This window comes from Chelonoidis abingdonii, chromosome 9 (genome assembly GCF_003597395.2).
Source record: "Chelonoidis abingdonii isolate Lonesome George chromosome 9, CheloAbing_2.0, whole genome shotgun sequence".
Classification (NCBI taxonomy): domain Eukaryota; kingdom Metazoa; phylum Chordata; order Testudines; family Testudinidae; genus Chelonoidis; species Chelonoidis abingdonii.
In genome coordinates, this window is record NC_133777.1 from 57,219,448 (window position 1) to 57,247,219 (window position 27,772).

At 42.4% G+C, this 27,772-nt stretch overlaps 1 protein-coding gene across 1 annotated transcript in view; it reads left to right on the forward strand.

The window, feature by feature from the left end:
- THSD4 (thrombospondin type 1 domain containing 4) overlaps window positions 1–27,772 on the forward strand; it is a 610,875-nt gene that overhangs the window by 10,713 nt on the left and 572,390 nt on the right. The window contains exon 2 of the mRNA XM_075069580.1: window positions 20,381–20,807. Within this exon, the coding sequence (XP_074925681.1) occupies window positions 20,381–20,807 (427 nt within the window). The remainder of the gene's footprint in view (window positions 1–20,380; window positions 20,808–27,772) is intronic.

Genomic DNA, 27,772 nt, shown 5'->3' on the forward strand with positions numbered 1-27,772 from the left:
AAGTAGTAAAAGAACTGGAGAGTGTGTATGAGTGGGAAAATTTTAGAGCAGTTGTAGTTTTGAATCATGGAGTTGACAATGCCAAGAAATAAAGCCTGGTACCACTTGCGTAATGGCACTGGTTCAAGATGAACATTTTTTATATGGAGATATATATATATGTAAATCTTATGTTTACAGGAGTTTAAACATTTTTTTTAAAAAGCCCTTCACTGTATTTACTGCATAATGCTGCATCTTCCTTATTGAAAATAAGTATCCATCTTCCTATTTTTTTTAGATAATTGTGTTTCAAGTTTTTTAAAAAAAAAAAAAGATTATCCAAAGCACAGGACTTGGTGGTGATGGGGGACTTCATCTACTCAGACATCTGTTGGGAAAATAAAACAGCAGAGCACAGATTATCCAACAAGTTCTTGGAATATATTGAAGATAATTTTTTATTTCAGAAGGTGGAGAAAGCTACTAGGGGAGAGGCTGTTCTAGATTTGATTTTGACAAATATGGAGGAATTGGTTGAGATTTTGAAAGTGGAAGACAGCTTTGGTGAAAGTGATCATGAAATGGTAGTGTTCATGATTCTAAGGAATGGTCGGAGGGAGAACAGTAAAATAAAGACAATGGATTTCAAGGCGGCAGACTTTAGCAAACTCAGGGAGTTGGTAAGTAAGATCCCATGGAAGCAAGTCTAAGGGAAAAAACAATTGAAGACAGTTGGCAGTTTTTCAAAGAGACATTATTAGGGGCACAGGAACAAAGTATCCCACTCCATAGGAAAGATATGAAATATGGCAAGAGACCACCCTGGCTTAGCCAGAAGATCTTCAATGATCTATAAGTCAAAAAAGAGTCCTACAAAAAGTGGAATCTAGATTAAATTACAAAGGGTGAATGTAAACAAATAACACAAGTATGTAGGGACAAAATTAGAAAGGCCAAGGCACAAAACAAGATCAAACTAGCTAGACACATAAAGGGTAACAAGAAAACATTCTACAAATACTTTAGAAGCAAGAGGGAGACCAAGGACAGGGTAGGCCCATTATTCAATGAGGGGGGAAAAACAAAAACAGAAAATGTGAAAATGGCAGAGGTGCTTAATAACTTCTTTGTTTCGGTTTTCATCAAGAAGGTTGGTGGTGATTTGACATCTTGCACAGTGAATGCCAGTGAAAATGAGGTAGGATCAGAGGCTAAAATAGGGAAAGAACAAGCTAAAAATTACTTAGACAAGTTAGATGTCTTCAAGTCACCAGGACCCGATGAAATGCATCTTAGAACACTCAGGGAACTGACTGAGGGGATATCTGAACCATTAGTGATTGTCTTTGAAAAGTCATGGAAGATGGGAAAGATCCCAGTAGACTGGAAAAGGGCAAATATAGCGTCAATCTTTAAAAAGGGAAATAAAGACAATCTGGGAAATTACAGACCACTCGGCTTATCTTTTGTACCTGGAAAGATAATGGAGCAAATAATTAAGTGATCAGTTTGCAAACATCTAGAAGATAATAAGATGATAAGTAACAGTCAGCATGGATTTGTCAAGAACAAATCATATCTAACCAACCTGATAGCTTTCTTTGACAGGGTAACAAGCCTAGTGGATGGGGGGGACATAGACATGGTTTATCTTGACTTTAGTAAAGCTTTTGATACTGTCTCGCATGACCTTCTCATAAACTAGGGAAATGCAACCTAGATGGAGCTGCTAATAAGGTGGGTGCATAACTGGTTGGAAAACGGTTCCCAGAGAGTAGTTATCAGTGGTTCAGTCATGCTGGAAGGGCATAACAAGTGGGGTTGAGCAGGGATCAGGTCTGGGTTCAGTTCTGTTCAGTATCTTCATCAATGATGTAGATAATGGCATAGAGAGTACACGTATAAAGTTTGTGAACGATACCAAGATGGGAGGGGTTGCAAGTGCTTTGGAAGATTAGGATTATAATTCTTCAGTTTGTCCAGGTCATTTTGAAATGGTCTGAAGTAAATAGGATAAAATTCAATAAGGACAAATGCAAAGTACTCCACTTAGGAAGGAACAATCAGTTGCACACATAATAAAATGGGAAATGACAGCCTAGGAAGGAGTACTGTGGAAAGGGATCTGGGGGTCATAGTGGACCACAAGTTAAATATGAGTCAACAGTGTAACACTGTTGCAAAAAAAGCAAACGTCATTCTGGAATGTATTAGCAGGAGTGTTGTAGGCAAGACATGAGAAATAATTCTTCCGCTCTACTCTGCACTGATTAGGCCTCAACTGGAGTATTGTGTCCAGTTCTGGCACCACCTTTCCGGAAAGATGTGGACTAACTTTCAGAGAAGAATAACTAAATGATCAATGGTCTAGAAAACATGACCCATGAGGGAAGATTGAAAAAAATGGGTTTGTGGAAAAGAGAAGACTGAGAGGGGACATAATTTTTTCAAGTACATGAAAGGTTGTTACAAGGAAGAGGAAAAAAATTTGTTCATAACCTTTGAGGAGAGGACAAGAAGCAATGGGCTTAAACTGCAGCAAGGGAAGTTTAGGTTGGACATTAGGAAAAACTTGCTGTCAGGGTGGTTAAGCACTGGAATAAATTGCCTAGGGAGGTTGTGGAATCTCCATCATTGGAGATTTTTAAGAGCAGGTTAGACAAACACCTGTCAGGGATGGTCTAGATCAGTGGTTCTCAAAGCTGGTCCGCTACTTGTTCAGGGAAAACCTCTGGCGGACCAGTTTGTTTACCTGCCACGTCTGCAAATTCGGCCAATCGCGGCTCCCACTGGCTGCGGTTCACTGCTCAAGGCCAATGGGGGCTGCGGGATGCGGTGCAGTCAAAGGGATGTGCTGGCTTCCCTTTCTGCAGGCATTGACTATGCCTCAATTCTATAAAACGCTCCAAATTGCCTCTTGTTTTAAAAAATTAGATGTAACAAAGTATGACAACCTTAAATTGGTTTATAAACAACAACAAAAACCCAATCAAGCTATCCCCTGAATATTCCCAAGATATTTTCATTTAAATAGTAACAGAAAACTATGCATTTCACTTTTCCAGTTTTTTCATGTGTTCTAGTTCATTCATTTTTTTTACCACATTAACTCAAAAATATAATGTATATTAACCCAAAAATATTGTGTATTAATGGCTTAGAATGGTCAAGGAGGAGGTGTTACTTGATTCAAAGACTGGAGGAGACAAAATGTAGCATTTGCAATCCAACTGGCTCAGTAAAGGCCAATCATGATGATCGTGCATTATGTTCTGTATGAGATACATCCTTAAGCATATGTCTACATTGCAATAAACAGCCCCATCTGACCCGTGTCAGCTGACTTGGGTTTGAGAGGCTGGTACTGCACGGCTATAAAATTGCGGTGTGGACTATGTGATAGCTATTTGTTTTGGGGCACTGTTTAATGATGTACATTGGGAATACTGGAATCTTTGTTTTTTTTTAAATTGGTCCTGGAAGGTTTGTACTGGGTCTAATTCTGCAATTCTTATACTCAGAGTGACATCAGTGAAACTGCTGAGTCAATCAATGTGGAGGGTGAAGCACTGAAGCATGTGCTAAGCTTTAAATATTCTAGTCAATGGGATATAAGCATGTGCCTAAACTTAAACATCTACTTAAGTGCTTTGCTGAAGTGAAAAACTGCAAGGTAAAGTCTGTGCTGTGGAAATATTTTTAAAGGTGTTGAAATTCACATCAGCATTCCAAGGGACCAGAAACGGTGGATCCCTCACTATATCACTGACTGAGATGTGTTTAATATTTGTTGCTGTCACATTAGAGCACAGATTCCTTTTAGTAAGGAAATGTATCTGGTTGGCAGCAATTTTATGATTTCAAGAATAAATGTGTTTAAAAATAATCCTCCCCCTTACCCGCACCAAAAAAGCAACTGAAAACCATTTTTTATTAAATGTATGCATCTGATGGGATGTCTGTTAATAAGAGCGATAAATGTAGTGAATTTCAATTACGCTTTTTAGTTATCTATCCCTCTTCTCTTTCTATGACAGTTACTATTGCACTACCGCCTTTTGCTGCAAGGAGTAGCTGCAATATAATTCATGGGTCGGTGAGAATCCCAGAAGGTGCTGATAGTTAAGTTTCCAGGAATACCTTTCAAATGAGGCATAGCCAGCTTTTCTTTGTTCATTTAGGCTGCTTGTTGCTGCAGCGCTGCCAGTGACTACTTCAAAGGCCTGGTCTACACTACGCGTTTAAATCGATTTAAAGAGCGTTAAATCGATTTAACGCTGTACCCGTCCACACTACAACGCCCTTTATATCGATATAAAGGGCTCTTTAAATCGATTTCTGTACTCCACCCTGACGAGAGGAGTTGCGCTAAATTTGATATTAACATATCGGATTACGGTTAGTGTGGACGGAAATCGATGTTATTGGCCTCTGGGCGGTATCCCACAGTGCACCACTGACCGCTCTGGACAGCAATCTGAAACCTGGATGCAGCAGGCAGGTAAACAAGGAACCCCGCAGAACTTGTATTACTTTCCTGTTTGCCCAGCGTGGAGCTCTGATCAGCACGGGTGCGATGCAGTCTCAATCCCAAAAAGAGCTCCAGCTGGACCGTAACGGGAGATACTAGATCTGATCGCTGTATGGGAAACAAATCTGTTTATCAGAGCTCTGTTACAGAACACGAAATGCCAAAGTGTTGATAAAAAAAATCTCCAAGATACACAGCGCTGCGAGACCAAGCGTAAACGGGAAGCCAGAGACTCAAATGGACGCTCATGGAGAGGGGGGTACTGAGGACTTCCAGCTATCCCACAGTCCACAGCAGTCTCTGAAAAGTATTTGCTTATCTCTTGCTGAGCTCCCAATTCTGTAGGTTCAACACAGGTCTGGCGTGTTCAGGGAACACTCCTCAGTTCTCCCCCCACCACCGTGAAAGAAAAAGGGAGAAAATCATTTCTGATACTTCATGTCACCCTAATGTGTACGAATGCTGGTGTACCAATGCGGCAGCTCTGAAAGAGCAGTATCCGCTCCTCCCCTCTCCCCCTCCCGTGGGGACAGTGCAATAGGACTAGTAACCGTCCTCATGAATATCTAATATGTTGACATCGAGGCCAACATTGCGGTTGACTTCCCAGTAGATAGGACATGAACGGCTAATAGCCAGCTTCGATCATAGCACCTGGGGGCTCCGCCCCCTCCCTTCTCTGTTAAAAACAGATTCTGTACTGCCTGACTGTCATAGCAGCAGCATGCTGGGAGCTCCTCTCCCCCACACATGTAAATGTCTGCTGGACTATCATCGCGCCGGGAAGCTGCCTCCCCCAATTTATGTCACTAAACACTCAGTGTTTCTATTCCCTGCATTCTTTATTACTTCATGACACAATGGCAGGACACTGCCACGGTATCCAGCCAGGAAGGTTGGGGGAGGAGGAAGACAACGGTGGGGTGTTGCAGGGCACCCCTGTGAATACTGACACCGGAGCAGCCTGTGCTTGAACACCGGTCCTCTAATACACTTGGCCCCTTATCTAGGCAGGACTGACTCTTTTTAGAAAACCATAAGGGAGGGATGACTCAGTCCCAAGTGAAGTCAATCCAATTTGCTTTGGCGATGCCGCCCCAGCCGATTTCAGCCAGGGGCACTCATGATAGCAGGGACAGTACAGAGGAGGAGAAATAACCGTCATCTCATTCCAGTTTTCTCCGGCAGAGACGGTACAGAACGACCGTAACGCATCTCTGCTATCATGCAAAAGCAAGTGAATGCTGCTGTGTAGCGCTGAGTATCGCTCTCTGTCCGCGGCATCCAGTACACATAAGGTGCCGGAAAAAAAAAAAAAAGCTGAACGGCTCCATGGTTGCCGTGCTATGGCGTCTGCCAGGGCAATCCAGGGAAAAACGACGCGAAAGGATTGTCAGCTGATGTTTTCCCAGAGGAAGGAATGAATGATGACATTTACCCACAAACCACGCGACAATACATGATCAGAACCCAGATTCCAAGGCGGGGAGACTGCAAGGAACTTAGGGATACTTAACGGAAGAGCTACCCACAATGCAACGCTTCAGAAATCGACGTTAGCCTCGGACCATGGACGCACAACGCCGAATTACTGTGCCTAGTGAGGCTGCATGAAATCGAATTTATAATATCAGTTTTATAAAAGCAATTTTAGCTAATTCGATATTATCCCGTAGTGTAGACGTGGCCAAAGACTCTTGAAACAATCAGAGACCCTGCAAGATCTAGGCCACATGTGCCTCTTGCTCCCTCCTGCAGTATGTATGCTGCAGTTTCAAATAAAATGGCTTTTATTGCCTGATCTTTGTCTCTTTCCTCTGCCAGCACATTTTAAGTTTCTAATAATTTTTTTTATTGCTTATTGTACTATTTTATGACCTATCACCTTCTGTAACTTCAGCTTTTTCTCCCTTAAAATAGTAATCAACATTTCAAATCTCTCTCTCTCTCTCTCTCTCTCTCTCTCTGAAACTGAATCAGAAGTGGCTCTGTTTTTGGCCCCCCCCCCAAGCACGGCGGGCAGGTAGCTTTCGGTGGCGTGGCTGCAGGAGATCCAACAGGAGAGACTAACATCCAAATATCTTATAGCTCAGTGGTTAGAACACTTTCCGGAGAAGTGGAAGAGCCCTGTTCAAATTCTTTCTCCCCATCTTGTGGAATGGGGAACCAGACCTGAGTCTCCCACATCCGAGGTGAGTGTGCTAATCGTTGGGCTGAAAGTTATCGGGGGGCAGTGGTACCCTCCCTCCCCCCACTCTCCAGCCCCATTTCATGTGGAGTGAAGCTGGCATCTAACTTGTACTCAAAAGGAATGACTTAGGCACCTAAGCTACCTGATTCCAAGACAGGAGTTCCCAGTTGTGGATCACTATCAGAGCTGGGTGCCTCGCTGTAGCCCACACTTGGGCATGTTTCTCTATGAGAGGGCACACCCCTCTTATCAGCATCTCCCAATGGCTAGCTGAGGTGGCTCCATGTCTAGTTGCTGGCCTTTGTGGATCACTGGCTTAGGCTTCTCTCTCTCCCTATAGCGTAAGCGTCCGGTGTTCAACCAGAACGCCCAGTCAAAAAGAGACCCTGGTGGCTCAGGTGAGCACTGCCGAGGGGGGCGGTTAAAAGTCCAGTTGCAGGTGCAGTGGGGCTAAGGCAGGCTCCCTGCCTGCCATAGCACCGCGTGGCAGCTGGGAGTGACCACCAGGTCCCTGCAGCCCCATGGCGCATGGGTGGCCACGGAGACTGTGTGTGCTGCCCCTGTCCCTGGTGCTGGCTCTGTTGCTCCCAGTGGCTGGGAGCTGTGACCAATGGGAGCCGCAGTAAGCGCCATCGGGACCTCACACCCTGAGCCCCCTCCCGCACCTCTGTCCCAGCCTGAAGTCCCCTCCTGCACCCAAACGCCCTCCACCTGCACCCCCACCCCCCTGTCCCAGCCCAGAACCCCCTCCTTCATCCCAAATTCCTCATCCCCAGCCCCACCCCAGAGCCCGCATCACCACTCTGAACCCTTGGCCCCATCCTGGAGCCCCCTCCTGGACCCAAACTCCTTCCTGAAGCCCACACCCCACACTTGCCCAACACCCTGCCCCAGTACTGAGGCCCCTCCTGCACCCCAAACCCCTCATCACTGCCCCCTCGAATTCTTCTCCCCCCAGACTCTAACTCTCTGCCCCAATCTGAAGCCCTCTCCTGCACCCTGAACCCCTCATTTCTAGCCCATACCCCGCCCTTCACTCTGACTCCCTATCCTAGCCCAGAGCCTCCCTGCACCCCAAACCCCTCATCCCTGGCCCCAGCCCAAAGCCTGCACCCTCTGTTGGAATACTCTTCCCCCTCCCGCACCCCAACCCAGCGCAGTGAAAGTGAGTGAGGAGTGGGAGAGAGCAAGTGACAGGAGGAGGAGGGATGGAGTGAGCAGAGGCAGGGCCTCAGAGAAGGGGCAGGGCACGGGCAGAGGTGTTCAGTTTTGTGCAATCAGAAAGTTGGCAACCTTATGCCTCGCTCAGGCTTTGTGGATCACAGTGATGTTCCTGTGATGTTCTGGGCACCTAACTTATAGGCAGTATGCAATGCTCATTGTCACAAGGCCAAGACCCTTTGTGGATTCAGGCCTGGGTGACTTGTACAACTGGTCTCTCTGTGATGAGGCTGAGGGTTTTTTTCCCTGTTTCAATAATACTTAGGGCAAAGCTCTCTTTCTCACTGGCAACATTTCCATTCCACAAAAGCCAAAGCAGGGGACTATTCATGTAATCAGAAAACGGTCAAGGCATCATTTATAAAGAAAATAAAACGTTCTCTCTCTCACATGTTTTTAAAACAAAAACTGCATTTTTTAAATATAAGGAGTTACCCTAAGATAAAGAAAAGATGATAAACTTTAATGGCATAGTAATACAATTTTAGTTAAAAGTAGGAAACCCTAGATTGCATGTTTCTAGCAAAAAGGTATTTTACAAGCTATTGGAGTCTAGTGGTGCATTAAAATATCCATGTATTACAGAAGGCTTAGGGATGGAATTACTCTGATATTAAAGAAGGCTCCTGGTACTGAGTTGTGTACATATTGCACTATAAGTCCTTGCTGATCATTTTGATTGTCTTTTTATTAAGTAATATACGAGAGTGGAGATTTGTTTACCCTAATGGAAGTCGAACAACAAACTCAAATAATTTTTTTCCTCAGTTTGTATCAAACACTTTTAATGTTCTTCCTGAATTGTGTGTTACTCTCATCAGGTCGGGGGAAAAAACATCTGATTTGGGATTGAAGATTTAATTGCAATCTAAGTCTGAATTCCAATACAAATGTTTCATTTAGCTCCTGGGTCTCATTTCCAAGATGTGATAAACTAAAACTAATTCCAGCTTTGGAATGTAATACTGTTTGGGCCTCAACTAGACTCTAAAAGTATTTTTTTTTTACTTAGACTTTGTGCTTGAACTGAATTTTAGACATAGTTCTGAAAACCCAATGTGTCTTCCTGGGAAATGATTGTAAATAGCACATCCTGGCTTGTCAGTTGCTGAAGAGGTTGCACAATGTTGTCTTAAACTGTGGAAAGTGTCAATATTAATGTACTTAGTGGTCAGGAATACAGGCAGTCCTTGACTTTTCAGTGTTTGAATTATGACGAACAGCACTTACACCGCTTCTACACTGACACTCTGATTCAACTGACAACTACCGGGTTCAAGTTTACGACGCTCAGTACTGCAATGATTGCAATTCCGAGTTACGACGTTCCGATTTGGACGCAATTATAAGGAACCAATTATGTCGTAAATCCGCGGACTGCCTGTACCCTACATTGATGATGACAGTGGCTTATATGTGCCTCAGGTCAGTGTTTGATCAGATTTAGTATCCCAATGTTCATTTAAGTGTTAAGTTAGAAAACTGAAATAGTAGCTTGATCCTGTAAGGTACTGAGCACTCTGGCCTCAATCCAGCAGAGCACTTAAGCATGTACTTAACTTTAAGCACCTTTAATAGTCTAAATAGTCCCACTGAAGTCAATAGCCAAGCATGTGCCTAAGTGCTTTGCTGGATTGAGGCCCAAGTGCTCAGCAGCTTGTAGGATCAAGTTACCATATGGTTGGTGTGCATGTATTGTTCTGAACTGCACTGAACTGGCACATGTCTGTAAGAATTAAAAGGCACATCAGAGCAGCAGTTTGGAAACTTGGTAAATTCTAGGCTATGCACCTGCACTGTTCCAAATCTCTTTCCTACTTTCATTCCCCTTGAGCCTTGCCTACCCAAGGAAAGGTAGCTATTGCTGACAATAGGTGTCAGTAGCAGGTGTGAGTAAAACCGGCACTGAAAATGGGTTAATTGCAAGTCTAGACAGATCTAAACCATGGACAGCACATTTCAGGAACCATAGTTTCCTCTTGTAGATAGGTCTGTACATACCCTCAGGTAAGGAACATAAACTGGTGGGGGATTGATATGACTTTGTGGTAGGGAGACTGGGCCAGTCTCAGAAAGTTATTTGCTTTAGTTTCCATTTATGTTGTTCTTCTCTGGTCCCTTTCCATCTTCCCCACCCGACCCCCCACAAAGACAGTTAAGTTTATCATTAACTTAAATGTAATTACTTAAGACACTTCCTTTGTTCTGTTGAACACAAGTCCTACATGTACCTGCCACAATCAGCAAGTTATTCTTGGCAGTGCTATTACTAAGGCTCTGCTGATGCCACCCATGATTTATATGGTTGTATCATTATCACTGATTGGGAAACCAGCACAGCTCACCCCATACTCTTCCCCTCCACCCCCATGGGAACTTGCGAGTATATTAGAGGAGTTGTGATCAGGGAGTCAATGAAGCCCAGTGCTTTTGCAAAGCTAATCTCTGAAGAAGCCTGTAGTAAATAGGATGCTACCACCATTGTCAAGCTACAAATTCACTCAACTATCAATCACATCTCTTTGCTTTGGGGTCTATTTGAATTCTCAGTGGGAAGCGTGCATTGCCTGTTCTGAATAGCTGCCAATCTGAATTGAATTGCACTGTGGCTGTACCACCAGGCAAGGGCAATGTTCCCGGGCAAGGCACAGCAGCCTCCCCTCAGCTCATGGAGGAGTATTTTGTGAGTGGAAATGAGAAGATCTAGGAAAGGCACTACTGAGTCTGGTGCTCCCCCTTCAGTTTTTCCTCCTCCTTCATGATGGCCTAGCAACTTGGGGGTGTTACACTTATGGTAATGTTTCAGGAACAGAAGCCTCTGAAAAATAGGATGAAAGGTTATAAACTGAAAGTGGGGAAAATTGGAAGTTTCTGTGCAATCTTGCCAAGAAAACGTTTTGACTACAGTACAACAAATCTGTCATTGGCAAAAATCCATTAGTGATACACTGTCCAGCTCCCATATTTGTCATTTCCTGTGATAGAAATGGTAACCAAGAATAGTGATGATGAATGGTATAAAAGGCTACATTGTGTGACAGACCCAGACCAGTGGGGTACAGGAGTCTGGTAGAGGGCAAGTATACTGGTCACTGGATGAGTAGTTTTCTGTTCCTTGAGTGACCAGAGCAGGGGCTGCAGTAGAGTAATCAGGAACCTGCTAGAACCAATTAAGGCAGACAGGCTGATTAGAACACCTGCAGCCAATCAAAGCAAGCTAATTAGGGCACCTGGGTTTAAAAAGGAGTTCACTTCAGTTTGTGATGTGCATGTGAGGAGCTGGGAGCAAGAGGTGCAAGGAGCTGAGGATAAAGAAGGTGTTTGGAGGAGGCCATGGGGAAGTAGCCCAGGGAGTTGTAGCTGTCATGCAGCTGTTACAGGAGGCACTATAGACAGCTGCAGTCCACAGGGCCCTGGGCTGGAACCCGGAGTAGAGGGCGGGCCCGGGTTCCCCCCAAACCTCCCAACTCCTGATCAAACACAGGAGGAGTTGACCCAGACCAGGGGCGGCTCTAGGGTTTTTGACACCCCAAGCAGGCTGTCTTCGGCGGTTTGCCTGCGGAGGGTCTGCTGGTCCTGTGGCTTCGGTGGACCTCCCGCAGGCATGCCTGCGGGAGGTCTACCGAAGCCGTGGGACCAGCGGACCCTCCGCAAGCACGCCGCTGAGGGCAGCCTGCCTGCTGCCCTCGCGGTGCTGGCAGAGCGTCCCCCGTGGCTTGCCGCCCCAAGCACACGCTTGGCGTGCTGGGGCCTGGAGCTGCCCCTGACCCAAACTGTGGGTTCCACCAGAGGGGAAGATCACTGAGATGAGCAAACCTGCCAATAAGCGCAGGACCCACCAAGGTAGAGGAGGAACTTTGTCACAAGTGTTAATGGAAAATATATTCCCTAGCTCATGCATATGAGAGATAGTGAGAAATCAGTACACTTCAGGTTTAAGCAAGCCAGGTAGGATATGTCTAGGGAACTGGAAGAGAAACGAAAGGAGAAAGGGAAGAGGCTGAGGAAAATGAAGACAGTATTGAGGTTTGGATGAGTCTCTAGGGGGAGCAACCAAAGGAACAGATAGGGGTGGGGAGGGGAAAGCTTTACTGATGCATTTCATTTAAAGTTTTTTTTCTGAATAAATGATTCAGTTCAAAGAATACTTGTTTTCAATGTAAACAACAATCCCTCAATTCAATACACAACTTCATTACCTAACAAAACTCAAGAGCACTTGAGTTTGACAGCATTGTTCCCAACCTCGATCAAAGCTCTGTGAGGAAAGGACCATGCATTTTTTGTCTAAAAATGGCCATGCATGTCTATGGTTCTAAGTAAATAACTAAAAACAAGGGGAGTTGCCTTGCTACAGCTGTAGATCAGTTTAATCCTTTGGAAATTTACCTTTAGAGTCAAATTCTTAGGATTGTGATTGCAGCAAGTTAATGGCGCTACCATGATTTACCCCAACGTCAGAGGAAGAATGGTCCAGTGGTTTGGGGGTTACCCTGGAAGAGTCTGCTCCACCATGTGTGACCATGGGCAAGTCACTTAGTCTTTATATGCCTCAGTTCCCCATCTGTAAAATGGGGATAATAGTCCTTCCCTACCTGACACAGGTGTTGCACATTAAAGATTGTGCACTGCTCAGATACTACAGTAATGGTGGTAACTAAAATAGATTTTGCTTTTGCTCATTGCTTGCTCTGTTGTTTTACCTCTGTGAACTTTACTGAATTATCACGTCGAACAATGTAGTACTCTATATTTTAAATACATAGTAATTTTAATACACTTACTGTAATCCTAAAACTAAGAACACTGAAACTGATCTGTCAAATTTGTCTTCTGTCACTCATCTGTGAATGTAAATGGTACTTATAATTTGCATTAAGTTTTAATGTGTCAGTCATTTAGGCTACCATGGAGAGTGACTAGATTTGTCTGAATACTCCTGTTGGGCAAATTGTCCTGCAGGAAGGATATTTCCAGATTTAAATTAAACAAGTAGATAATGCCTCTATTTGTTTAAAGCACAGTGATAAGGGATGCTTGATGGCTATTGTCTGGCATGAAACACTTGATGGCACTTGTTTTCTGTTAAGCAGCAATTTGTCCGTTGATGAGAACTATATCCCTGACGGCACTTTCTTCCCATATTCAGTTGTGCATATTAGATGTATTCTCAACACTGATTGTGAAGGGCACTGAACTCTTGCCCTTGCAAAGGATTGTACCACAAGGGCAAGATTTTACTGTCAAGGGTTTATTTGAGACTAAAAATAGCAGCATAATCAGCACTTATAACAACTCAACACTATTACCACAGTTGGTCTGCAAATAGATAGATAGAATGCACAAGCTTTATAATCCTTAGGCAATGGGTACCTGTTTTTCTGGGATTTGTTGTATGTTTCTGACTCTTGAACTGGTGCTTGATGTCTGTGTCTATCCAAAACACTGCAGAAAATTGTTGATTAATATTAAGTGTTTATTAGAAACAGTTAAATAAGTGGGGCCTAGTCTACGCTAACAAGTTTTACTGACATAGTTATGTTAGTGAGGAGTGTTTTAAAAAATAAAACAAAAACAAAGAAAATCCTTCATAACTATGCTAATAAAAGCCGCAGTGTAGATGCGGTTATATCAGCAAAAAATCCGTTTGCTGGTGTAGTTTATTCCATTCAGGGATCTCTTTTGCTGCTATAATCTGTATCGCCACTAGTAGAGCTATACTGATACTCCATCTGAAAATTCTTTTAAGTATAGAAAAGGGCTAACTTTCTCACTTGATGGCCAGTGCCCTAAGCACTAGGCTTGGGATGAGAGACCTCCAGGTGCAAAACCCTGCTTGTCTGAATGGTCTGGGGTGAAAAATTCTGCTAAATCAGGTAGGGCAGGGACTTGAACCTGGGTCTTCTATATCCCTGGTTGCTGGCTTGACCATCAGACTAAAGAATGTGTGTGTCAGTCTTTCTTTCTCTTTCCTCCTTCCAACCAATGCACAACAAAAACAAATTCTGAAACCTCAAAATTTGCCCCCAAAAGGAAAGATCGTCCTTTGGACAGCTCTAACAGTGAGACCATCACTGGACTGCACACATTTTACAATAAAAGATTAACAAATTCACTTATGACTAGTACAATAAAATTGTGGCTGTTCTCCAAGTGCTAAATCCACCATTGGACCCAGATGAGGATGGGAGTGCCTTTGAGGAAATTTATGTAGGAGGTAAACTGATAACCAAGTGTGCTCTGAGATACAAAAAAGCATGTGCAAAAGAGCCCTGAATTTACAAAACAGAGGAATTCCATTGTAAGGATGCTGTAATTGTAAGGGAAGGAGCTGGAATAAAATCAGAGGATGCTTTAGTGACCTTCCCATGCCTCTCTCCTTATTACCTGAGTTGTTTCACCTTTTCAAAAGCAGTTTGAGCTTTCAGATGCATGTTATATGGGGTTTTCTCTCCTGTTGTATTTTAACTGTCTGTTATATAGTTAAATTAGCTACAAGTGTTTTTTTTTTTTAAACAAAGCAACCCTGATCATGGAAAAGATCATCCTTGACTTAATGCCAGTTATACACTCCTCGAATCTACTTGAGTTCAATCCTGCAATCAATCTCATGCTTAACATTCCAGCTTTTAGTTTTAATACCTAAATGAATGCTCCTATACACAAAAGCTGTTCTGTACTGAATGTAGCAAGCCATTTTGCCAGGAGAGGCTTACAATATGTACTTTAAAAGGTGTAAATATGACTGTGAATGCCTATTTTAATGGGAGTTATGAGGAATTTCTATAGAAACATTAATACCTCTTTGATATGTCAGTACATTTAACACGATTAGGTGCAAGCCTCTGAGATAGATAACTATCTTATGTCAGTACAGCTTGGCATGGCAAATCTTGTCCTCAGATATATCCAAACATCTCCTATTGATGCACTGGGAATTGCAGTTGTGGGTGAAGGCAAAATCTGGCCTCCTGCCAAAAGAGCTATGCTAAAGCTTAGACTAATACACCAAATCAGGCTGGCTTTGGGTTTCTAGTATACCTATGAACATCTGTCTGAGTGGCTGAAAGTTCAGCAGATCTGGGCTGGTGCAATTCACACAGCCATAACCGCTACTGCCAGTCATCTTCTCTTCCCAAGCTCCAAGGATCCCTCTTCTTACCATTGCTATCTTCAGAGGGAGTGGTGGTCTTTTATACATGTGCTGTTTCTGCAAGCTATTGGCCCCCACCCTGGATTTTCTGGGTGTGCTGGGTGGCTATGCTCCCTGTAACAACATGGGGAATATGTCTTCTGTTTTTATGAATTCTAGTTCATGTTATGAAGAAATTATTGTATCGGGGAATGCCAGTATATGGATGTGGAATCTACCATTTGCTGACAAGGGACATAGCACATCCCTACCAGACAGAGATGACTATGTGACCCACCCTCCCCAGATTTCTGCCAGGGTTTATATGTCCTGCTCTGAACTCTGCTGCCTACCACCAGCATCTTTAAATTGTGGACCCCCTCTCTGAACAGAGATGTGTCTTCTCTGCTGCCAGAACAGGGACAATGGAGAGTAGTTAACCTTAACGAACTATGCTCTAACTCAGTAGTTCTCAACCTATTTACCATTGTGGGCTGCATCCAATACTACCTGTATGGTCCTGAGGATGTCACATGGGCTGCAGCTGTGTGCTGGTTGGGCTGCAGGTTGAGAACCACCGCTCTGACTGAATATGGACATGCTAAGGAGGTTGGTTGAGGCAGAGAGAAACTAGTTCCTCTAATTTGTCAACAGGAGCAAGAAGTGGAGAGTGGAAAATTCCCAGAAGCAGAACAAAGGAACCAGGTGCTATTGATCAAACATATTCACTTGAGGGACTCACTGGGATAGGAACAGGAATCTGTGGGCTGGAGAGGTCTTGTTCAGCTGCAGTTAGGGAAAGCTAAGTGAGCTCAAATGGATTTATGGTTCTGAAGGGAAACCAATGAGCTGCAAGGAAAGGAACCTGGACACTCAGAGGGCTCTCTCCAAACCCAAAGAACTTTCTCCAGTGGTGAGGAACCTGAGGCAGGAAAATGTATGTATGTGTTTATAACTTTATATAGAGCTATATATTTCTCATGCTTCCTAAGTGAAAAGGTGTGATGTTTTAGAATCCTGTGTAAAGTATGTGTGTGCTGTCTTTCAAACTATCTCACGCACTTTTAGAGTTAAACTAGAAACCAGAAGGCTCACACATTTAGTAGCATTCTGAGGAATACGCAAGAGCAACTGGGGAGGCATGAGAAAAACAGTACTAGTTTCAAGGCCTGTGCAATTTGACCACAGAGTCCCCAGGGCCAAGAGGGTTATCATACATATGGTATGCACCTGGAGTGCACACTTACTGGCCAAAAGCGAGGGACAGTACCTAAACAGTGCCCAGCCTCAGCAAACTAAGAGCAGGTGGGATTCAGCATTTAGATCCCCTCACAGCAGCCTGGCGAGTATGCAGCTATTGGAGCTTGACCATATCTGACACACACCCAGGGGTGAAAGTAAAATTGAAAACTTACCAGTATGGGGGACGGCTCCACCCCTCCTGAAAGGGGTGGGGCTCCAAGCCGAAGGGGTGGGGCTGGGGGTCAGCGTCCCCCAGCCAGCCATTCTAGGATGCCTGACCCACATGCCACGCAGGGCTCCAGTGGCAATTTACAGGACCCGGGGCTCCTTCTGCTGCTGCCACCCATACTGCCTTACTTTCACCCCTGCACACACCCATCTTCTTTGCTTGCGGGGGATCTATTGGTAAGCACCAGTGCTCTGGAATCTAACTCCCAGTGGTTCCCTGCTAACTGTGCGCTGTGCTTCAGGCGGTGCCACTCCCTGCTGACTTGTTTTTTCTGTTGCTCGCTACCTAGGGTGAGGGCATATCCTAACTCCCATCTTTGTTATGATGGAAGGGAGTGGCAAAGGCCTTAATTACAGACTGCCCAAAAAAGGATAATGGGAAGTGGCCATCTGGTTTCTTCAGAATAACTGGGAAAGGAGAGCACTCAAAAGCAGGCTGTGGTGAGGAATTAGAGGCATGTAGTTTATTGGACCCTGAGGATTTGTGGGAAAGAGGGGTGTCCTCAGTGATTGGGCCATCCTGTTGATGGGTCAAATCACAAAGCAAGCCATCTAGGCTTAACCTACTTTCATCCCCTTCCAGCAGATGCTTGGGAGTGGGCTCAGTTTTGGGTAATGAACATGGCCCTTATCATTCGATAAGTAATGTTGTTTTCTTTTCGTGGTTCTTGTATCTGCATGAATCTAGATATTATTCTCTCCCACAGTCTTGCATGACATCATAAATTATTCCTGACACTCCCCAAGAAATGTAAAAAGCTAATTGCATCCAAGTTATTTTTTTTACTAGCATCTTAATTACATCTCTTAATGCAACAACAAACCGCATTCCTAACTTGTAAGGATGTTGCCAAGAGTGAGTGAAAAATGCTTTAAGGCAAAACAAACAGTGCTGTGTGGTTTCATTCTAAACAGTATCAGTTAAAATGAGGGCATGAACACTGATAAAGATGTTAATAATTAGAAGCTGCATGTTAAGCTTTATACAGTGAAATAAATGTGGTATGTCCTGCCATGAGAGAGACACCGACTCTCACATTAAGGGCAATGTCATCCTCTGGCCTGAGCTTATGTGTAGAATGTCCATCCCAAGACCTGGATCCTAACAACCTCGATTCAGATCTTGATCCAGCTCTAAACTGCTCAAGTCAGTCTTCGAAGTTACTGTGACTTTGATTTTAATAACAAAGTCCAAAGTTCAGTTCAAGGACATTTCTATCTCCTCTTTTTCCTTTCAATGCACAAGAGTGGACTGTGTTTTGGTGGTATGGTGAAGACAGTGGCTCTACGAGAGCATTAGAAAGCAGGCAGTTTGCACTCTGATCAAGTTTTTTTTTGGCGTGTAGGAGTAATGAGGAGAGCTGGTGGAAGCAGGCCCCATTATGAAGTGAGGAACCTCTCTAAAAACTCTCCCCAGGTAGATGGACATAGCGATGTTTTGGAAGAAGCTTGGGGCCATGTAGGGGGAGTTACTGTGTTGTGAGAGAAGACACTTATTTTTCATTAAAGCCCCTGGGATTTTTAGTTTAGTTTTGTTAAAGCTGGTTGAGACTTAAAATGAGAGAATGAAGACATCGAATTAGTTAAAATGGGTATGGTGTAGGAAGAAGAGATTACCTTTTTAAAAATCAGTAGCCATGAAAAATAGACATAAAATATGAAATGCTTAAGGAGAGGCTGGATCAAACTCAGTGGGAACCATGATCAGTTGGACCTGCGGACAGGGCAGGTAAACAAACCGGCCTGGCCTGCCAGGGGCTTTCCTTATGCAAGCAGCGTTCCACGTTTGGGAAACACTACTTTGGAGGAAAGCTGTCTTGGTAACCTACAGTTCTGTTATTGGGTTATGTAGGTAGGCTCTCCCAATTGATAGGACGGTTCTCACATGCTATGTGCATAAAATTGATAGGTAAAAAGTTTTGGAGGTTCAGCTTGAATAAGAGCCACAATTTCAGATGTTTTGACCACTAAAGTACTTGACTCTCTCCAGTCTGCAAAATATGTTTGGAAATATCATGTAACCACATTTACTGGTTCGTCCTGTTTTTTTGGTTTTGCTCAGAATTGGGAAGTGAGGAGGGATGTGAAAATGAGAAGTAACGGGAAAAATCTGATGTAAACTTCTTTAATCATCAAAAAAGAAGTTTTTAGTTCAGTTAAATTCAGGTTCTGGATGAAGGTCTGCTTATACCTTGTCTTGCTTTATTTGAACTTCTGAATTGGTTTGTCCCTTTCTGATACACACTCCTGTGTCCTCCTGATATGTTATCTTAGTAATTACCTTCCTTTCCACCCCCGTCTTAACTTTACAAACCCATAATATTTTAGTATGTTAAGGCAGAGAAATAAATCTTGCCTCAACGATGACCCTCAGTCTCACAGAGCAGATTAACTCATATAAACAACCTGAGTGCTAGCTACTTATCTGGCTGGGTAGATCAACACTCTCGTTCATCCTTGAGGCATGAAGATGGATTAAAACTCCACATGGCCACTAAAGTTAGAATGTAAAGTAATTTATTTCATAGGTTTTTATGTAACAAGAGTCTTAGGAGACAATAAAAAAGAGAGGAAGAAATAAACACAAGGCAAAATGAATCCAAAAAGCATCTTTGATTTGGGGACTAATGCCTGACAGATTTGTAACTTCCAGTTTCCTAGAAAATATGTGTTAAAATATAACGTCATTTTCATTGTAATCCAAATTTATATATAATATGTAATAAAACAGGTGAATAAATTTTACAGACAGGAGAGATGTTTCCTTCTGTGAAAAATGTATTCCTCACTGACCTGTGGAGAGGCTATTCATGAACAGCTGCATCAGGAGATAAGCATTTGCTGTACAGTTGGAAGAAAACTATTGCATCAGCTCTAGCTCTCCAGGACTGCAGCATAAAAAAAACCGAACAGACCTGAAGTGATTTTGAGTTACAGTGAGTGACAAGGGGGAAAAAAAAATAGCTGCTGCCTACAGTGATATAGAATACTGGGATTAACATATATACTGTAGTAAAGTCATATAATGTGACATTCTAAGTGTGGGATATGTGTGTGTATTATGTGACTTCTGCTTAACTTGTCGTTACATACTTAAAATAAAAGTTCAGTTCCAATGGATCTTACAACAGGCCAAAGATGAAGATCAAGTTAGCCATGAACTGGACTATGTTAAAGGAGAAGGTTAAAGCTTATATAAACTTGTTCATCTCTGAACCAGAGATTTGCATGGGTTTGCAATGGTGAAATGTAGTTAAAACTGAACTACACTGCAGCCAATCAGAACACTCAATTTAGGTGTGCGGTTTGACTGACTGACATTGCTCCAGATCTCAGTCTTTACCTCTGTTGGTATATACTCCATGACTTACCACAAGACCGCTTATAGCCAAAGAGGAAGCAGGAGTTGTTGCACTCTCTGAGGGTATGCCTTCACAGCCTGCAGAAGTGTGCCTCCCAGTCCAGGTCAATAGACTTGGGCTAGCAGGGCTCACTCTAAAAATTGCTGTGTAGATAGCTCTTTGAAGTTGAGGCTTGCATGGGAGCTCAGGCTCTGAAGCCCAACCACCACCCTAGATTTCAGATCCTGAGATCCAACCCAGGCCACAATTCCAAAGCGCTGTCTACACAGCAGTTTTTAGCATGATCCCCGCTAGCTCAAGTCAGTTGACCTAGGCTGTGTAGATGTCCAGTATGCAAAATGAGACCAGAGCTTAATGTTGTTAAAAATAAATGAAAGCTTTTGGTTCACCTGTTTTTGTCTAGTTTATTGGCTGTAGATAAAGGTCATATGTGTATTTAAATGTTCATACATTTATCAGTGCAATAGCTGTTTTATTTTACCTTCCTTTAGAAACAGAAACCAAAGTCCCATAGGCCCAGGGAAATATGGATTTGGAAAAGTGCCATATATATTACCACTGCAAACTGACACTGGGCAACTGCCTCAAAAAACACGGAAGCAGCGACAGTCAACAAGGAATCAAGTGTATGAGCAGAATCAGAGTCTTGGGAACACACACAATCATCCATCTAACCCTTCAGTCCAACATGGGAATCTTTACCAAGAAGAACGTGGACCTCAGGTGTTGGGGCCCTCAATTTATCAGCAAGCTTCAACCCATTCACAGGCCTTTCCTGTATCTCAAAGTTTGTTTCATGGGACTGACTCAACCCACCATGCATCCCACCAGCCCTTCCAAGGTCAACCTCACCCTCCAAGAGCTGGAGCTATTGTGTGCATTGGAGCCTACAAGCAGTACAAACTCTGCAACACAAATGTAAGTCCATTCTTTTCTCTCTCAATTTTAAAGACAGCTCCCTGAGCATGCTGGATTTCTATTCTTCCTGTGGCTTAAAATCAAAAGAGATATATATTGATCTTTTTAACTATGGAAAAAATGCCCTTCATTCTGTTAGTTAGTCATGGAATAAAAGAACCAACTGTATGTTGATTTAAAAGAAGATTGGCTTGGGGGGGTGTCCATAGTTGCTATTTAATCTACCATTTGCATAGCAGCATCCATCCGAGGGGTATCAAATGGTTGTTAAACCTCACACAAGTATAAGTATGATTCCTGTTAGATAGATTGGGAAACTGAGGCACTGACTTTGCTTCACAGACAGGAGTAGGCAGATAATAGGATGGGATTGGTATTCAGGTTTCCCAGTTCCCAGTCCCATGCTCTAACCACAAGACCACATGGCCTTTTTGTGACAGACCTTCCTTTTTGCCATATTTTGGGAATTCATATACCCCAAACGAAGGTTTCTGATTTTAAGTGCCTATTTTTAGGGTAAATTATAGCTTTTTTAGAAGTAAAAATCTATTGTATTAGAATTTTTTTTAATAACATTTTTCTTAAAGCTGTTTTAAAATATTTGGCTTTCGTGCTACTCTGTGTTCTGGGATGACCTCCCAGTTAGTTGTATGAGACCCCTCAGGGTCTGCTCTTCTGCTCTACAAACAAATTTCAACATTGTAAGAGCTGTAATTTTTGGCTGTTTTTCTTGAAAATTTCTTAAAATGTCTTTCTCCAATGTTTGTCTTGGCTGGATTTTATCAGCATTTAACCTAAAACAAGAGGCTGCCTTTCCAATCTCTAGTGAATTAATATTGTTGACGTCAAGAGCCATGCTATTTAGATATTAATAATGTGTTTTTTCTAAACTATTAGTGCTGTTGTACGTTCATGTAACAGAGAATTCGGCCTTAGGGTGCATATGTGAGTCCTAATCTGCCTTTATAGCCTTTGGGCCTTTTAAAACTGGGAGATGTAGTCATGGGGCACATGACTAGGGACAAGCATGTGACCTTCAGGAAGCCAGATGGACACTTCCTGTTTCTTAGGTGATGGCAGCATACAAGAGAGATCCAGTGTCAAGGATGCTTTGCTGTATGTTTCTCCATCAGTAGGCAAGAAAAAGTTACCAGAGGAGAAACATGTTTCCCCTTCCCAGTTGTGGCAGCCAGAGACAGCAGGAAGAGTCTGTTACCTAGTGTGTTGTATTATTTTGAACCTTTTTTGCATTTTCTGTTAATTAATAAACTTGCATTGGGGAATGGGATGTGGAATGGAATTTGGGCTTTAATTTGAACTGCCGTGGCTAGTGAATCTGCACACTGGTGCACAGGTAGAGTAGTAAATACATCTCAGTCAGTCATCTAATTGACTGTAACCGCAGGTAAACACAGTTTACCACTTCTCTTTGGGGAATATGGAGTTTAGCTTAGATTAGTTTACCCATTTTTTTTGTTTAATTTCTTTAATTTTTTTTTTTACCATTACACTCTGATCCCACTGGTTCAGTACCTCTGCTATGTGCTTTTGTAACACAGCCCTTTCTAAACCCTGTGTTACACTGGTGTCCAAGACTCCAGTTTCAATGATGAGAAGTTCTGCTTCTAAGTCCTTTCTAGTTGTGTTTTTCTTTGTAGTAGGTCCTTGCTTTTTCAGCCCTGAATCCTGCTTCCCCTTGTTCTTCCCTCTATTTCAGCCTCAGTCATATCAGGGCAGGAAGGCACATAGTCATCATCCTCATGACTACGCATAAAGCATCAGAAGGGGCTTTTTCAATAATTATCTCTTGACAGGCTTCTCTGTGGAAACTTCTGTTTAGTCAATACTATAACCAGCACCCTCCCAAGTCTCAGTCTGTCCCTTGTGTGGGAGTGTTATGTGGGATAGATGCACCACTGGTTTTTCGTTTGTCAAGTTATTGAATAGTTAGAAGAATTATTCTGTATTGTACACAGCCCTGCCAGACACACAAGACATGGTCCCAGCCCAGAGGAGCTTAGAATCTAAACCAGGCTGACAAATATGAGAACAGTGGATAACAGCTCAGACCTAAGAAATGGCAGGAAGGGAGCGAGGGAGAGAGGGATAGCTTAGTGGTTTGAGCACTGGCCTGCTAAACCCAGGGTTGTGAGTTCAATCGTTGATGGGGGCATTTAGGGATCCAGGCCAAAATCAGTACTTGGTCCTGCCTAGTGAAGGCAGGGGGCTGGACCTCTCAGGGTCCCTTCCAGTTCTATGATATAGGTATGTCTCCATATATGAAGAAGATGGGTTGATGTCATGGAGATCAGAGTTGGAAGGTTCCGTTAAAGTAGTGAGGTGTAATGAGGGTAGAGGAGTTTGCAAGATGGATGTGAGACAGGCTATTCCAAAGATGGTGAAGGGCAAAGTTGGAAGTGAGGACGCTTCTATCCTTATTATTATTGGTAATGCCCACAATATACAAGGGACTTTCCAAACTCAAAAGAAAAGGAGTTTTCTATTCAAACGGGTTACTAGAGTAGCACAGAGTAAGGGAAAATCAGAGCACAGATTAGGTGGGGGGTGAAAATGTTTATAGTAAAGCCATGAAAACAAGTGCAAAGATCTTGATTTTACTGTTTGAATTATATTAAGATCATGATGCAAAGCACCAAGATGGGTGATGTGGATTGAGTGACATGAGGGGAAGAAAATTACAGCAGAAATATTTCAGATAGAGTTGGTGATTGGAGAGGGAGTTAGAAAGGAGGAGGTAGCTAAGAGGAGTGATCAAGGCATGGACCCAATGTTCTAATAGTGAGGATGATGAAGAAAGGTCATTATAGAGGAAATTTGGCAAGAAGTGGGATCCAGAGAATGGGGTGAAGAAAAAGTTGTAAATGTGGGCTTGGGAGATTGGGAGGACAGTGAACAGGTCAGCACTGATGGAGAAGGAAGGGAGAAATTAGCTCTGGTGAAGTTTTGGATACTGGCAGGACATACAATTCAGTGTAACTTAAATATGGTTCAGTGTTCGTGGAGGAGCTAGAGTGAATATGCATTCACAGTAAATAATTTTAAATTTTGAAGCTACATTTAAGGATAGGACAGCAACAGGATACCAAAAAAAAAAAAAAAAGGTGTGAGCATATCCCCATGATTTCCTGCACCTCTGAATGTAACCAAATTCTAAAGAAACAGATGTGACTATTCAATGATCTTTTTAACAAGAGAGAAATTGCAGGTGATGCAGCTAGAATTTTAAGTCCTAGCAGGCACATAGCCCTGTATTCCGATGACGACGTACTCAGGAACCAAGTGGAAGCTGTAATTGCCATCAGGGATCAGTTTCTCCCTAGGATGTGGTATTTAATAGCTATAAACAATAATTATGGAGGAGCAATCATAGGAGTCAAGGGCAGACCAGAGCAAAGCAAAGCTGATAGTGTTTGTCCTTATTTACTTGTTCTTCCTGTCTCTCCACATTTATACATGGACTTTTGATTTAATTTATCTTCAGCGATGTGTTCCAGAGCTGCTGCTGGCATCTAGAGAACACTAGCTTCTTTTTTCTTTTCTTTTCTTTTCTTGTATGTTCCAAAAGGTAAACATAATTTATCAAGAGGGAAAGATTCTATTAACTGGTACCCCAGTCTTTTGTTTCTCCTAAGGGTAGTTAATTAATTACAAATTAACTCAATGTGCCTTGGCCTGTTAGGTCATTTCCTCATCACTGTGCATTTGATGTGCTTTCATTTATAGCTGAACTCTTTTTGCATGACTGACAACTTTGTTCATAAAAAGTTAAGCTTTTAGATTTTGGTTAGTGAGAGGCTGGGAAGAGCTTCTATTTGTTCAAGTGTTTTTGCAGATCACTAAACTCATTTTCTCATTGTTCAAATGGCTTCATCTCTTCAGCACTTGCATGTGTGTTTCCTGCCAGTCAGCCAGCTGATAGCTGAGCAGTCTCCCCGGTCTGCCTGCTGGGCTTCCAGACTTCCCATGTTGCTCACCTCCATGGGACACTAGCCTGCCTTGCTCCCCATATGCCTAGCCCGATTGAGAGCTGGCTGGCTCCTTGCCCAGAATTTTTTGAAAATTTTTCCATTCTACAGAAATTTGCATTTGAGGCTTTTTGTTCTGATTCAGAAAAAACATTTTTTTGGAAATGTACAATATTCCGTGGAGTGGAAATTCTGTTTCCTGTATTGCTTTGTTCACTACCAGCACAGGGGTGAGGTGAGGATGTGTTCATTAATATTTGTGGGATACAAAAAGTGGCATGTAAGAATGTCAGCGAGAACTTTTGTTATTAAAAACTTTTTGTTTGAGACATCTGTGTGCCTTATTTTTAGTAATTTTGAGCATTGTGTGGGCTCTGTATTTGATATAATTTCAAAATGAGGTTAAGATCTTTTTCCAAGGAATTTAGCTTTGACTCTAGTTTGGGAGTTTCCTTTTGAACTGTGTAGGATTGTATGTGCATTTAACAGTTTGACATTTCTAGATGTACAGGAAAGCTCATAAGTTTACATTACTTTAGGCTGTACTGTGGTTTCTTTGATTCTTTGAGGTTTGGGGTGGGATTTTTTAAAGTATTGGCTTAAAGGTCATTAGTGCTAGTGGCAGAAGTAACATGCCAGCCATTGCTATGGGAATAATGGTTAAACGTTCTCCTGTTTGTACATCAGTTGATGATTTGTCCCTTCAATTTAGATGTTACCCTATATGTCACTCTTTAGGGTATCTTCACTGAAGATACTGGGCCAAATTAATTTCTGTTGTATCTCTATAGCTGTGGCTATAATGAGATTACTCTAGGGATAAACTGGGCTCACTGTGTTGAATCTCTTTACCGTATTCCATAGAACACAATGTCTTAGGCAGGTCTCATTAGAGTCTGACTAAATAACAGGGACTTGGCTGAGTTAAAACACTGGGGACAATGTTTGCAGGGTTGCAGTTCAGAAGCCTTCACTTTAATGTGTTTTGTCTAATCTAAACTTGTTTCATAGCAAGAAGTGATCTATCCTATAAAACCAGCTCATGGTCAGTCAGTCAGTCATCACAATATATTGTAGCAGCAGATGTAATTACAGATGAAGACAGGCCCGAGACTGTGGATCATAACAAATGTAGTTAACCATTTGACAGTTTTGTGTTGACCTACCTCCCCACCCCCAATAGGACCATAAACTCCAAAGGTGGGCATGTCCATTACACAAAATGATCACTAACATAGGTCGAGGGATGGGGACTACCCATGTGTTAAGAAAATAAATTAAAAATACTTCTTCACCAGGGGTGTACATTTATTATTTTTATTGACATAGTGCTTGGGAGATCCAGGCATTGTCTAGGATCCCATTGTGGTAGGTACTGCGCAAATTGAGAACAAAATAATGGCACCAACACCAAAGAGCTTACAATCACGTAGTGTATGCATGCCTATTACAATCCTAGGCAAATTTATGTTCTCCAGGCTGGAGAAGAGTAATTAGTAGAGGAACCTCTAAAGCTTTAGCCAGGGCTTTCTGCACCCCAGATGACAGGATTTCAGTCTTCTCCAAAAATATTTTAGGTATTGTGTAGAATAATTTCAAGGTGCACGTTCACACTCACAACCAAAAAACTATACACCATCAACACCCTCCATTTTAATGTAAAGGTTCAGAGTGCATATCAATAACTGAAGGATAAATAAAGATGTTATAGGTGGCCCAAAACCAGTATATGCATTTATATGCCCAGAAAATTCAGAGTTAAGATTACACTTAAATTTCATACATTATGGTAAGAAATTACTAATTAAGAGAACCAAGCAACCTTAACTTTGTCCTGTAGTGATATTATGCAATAACACCACAATTATCATTAAGGCATTTTATGGCATGTTGTCCCAGCTTAGATTTATAAAGAGACATTTTTAATATTTTTCTCCTCAAGGTGTCATGAGTGAGATGCATTTTCTACATTTTGTACAGATGTAGCAAATGCCTCTGAGTGTGCTTACTGCAAGTCCCCATGGGTGTAATACCTTAAGTGGACATTATTGTTACTCCTCCTCTTACGTGCTGCAGCTGATAAAATCAGGATCATGCTGTCAAACCTGGCAAAATCTTCCAGTTTTCCACTTTAAATAGTTGTTATAGATGGTCACTTTTAATTTCAATATTATGTAGTTCAAACAAATCTGTCCTTTAAAACTCAGTGAAATGTAACAAGATTAGATTCCTTTCCTCGTGAAACCCCTCCCTCCTATTAAAAGTCCAGACATTCTTCTTAGTATTCACTCTGTTTTCCTTTTTTTCCTTTTCATCCTATCGCTCCTTGGTATAGCCTCCTTGAACCAGCCAAAGGTTCCCTTGTCTCTTCTTGGAGTTTATACCTGGTAGACAGTTACCATATCCTCCCATAAGATTAGCCAATTCACACACATGTTTAGCTCCTTTAGTCTTTCCTCGAGTCACTCCTTCCACACTCTTCTGTGAATTATCTTTAAATAGTTTAAATCTTTCTGGGACTTGTTGTGAAAGTCAGACATTTGGTTCATATTCTATGTCTGAAAATATTTCATTGGCATCCACACAATATTGGAAGCAGTTTGAATTCAATGTACAGAATCCATTCTGTTTTTGGTGGAAGGGTTTCAGGTACTTCATCAAATTCGCATATTGGCATTCCTGCTCTCCAGCTATTTTGTAAATCCAGGCGTTTTCAATTACATATCATTGAATGTACATGGCTATAATCCACATTGCATTTATTCTGCTACATACACAATGTAATTGGGACCTTTTAGAGAGTAATAGTCATTATGATGCCAGAGAGTGCTGTGTGTGGCTGAGGAAGTGTTTTCATCCAGCCCAATAGAAGAAAAGTCAATTGTTTTCTTGTGAGGTGGTGAAAATTAACACTTTTTTGGGTTTCTGGTTACCTTGAGTTAGCATGTACATTTTCTGTATTGAATCAGCAAGGAAGAG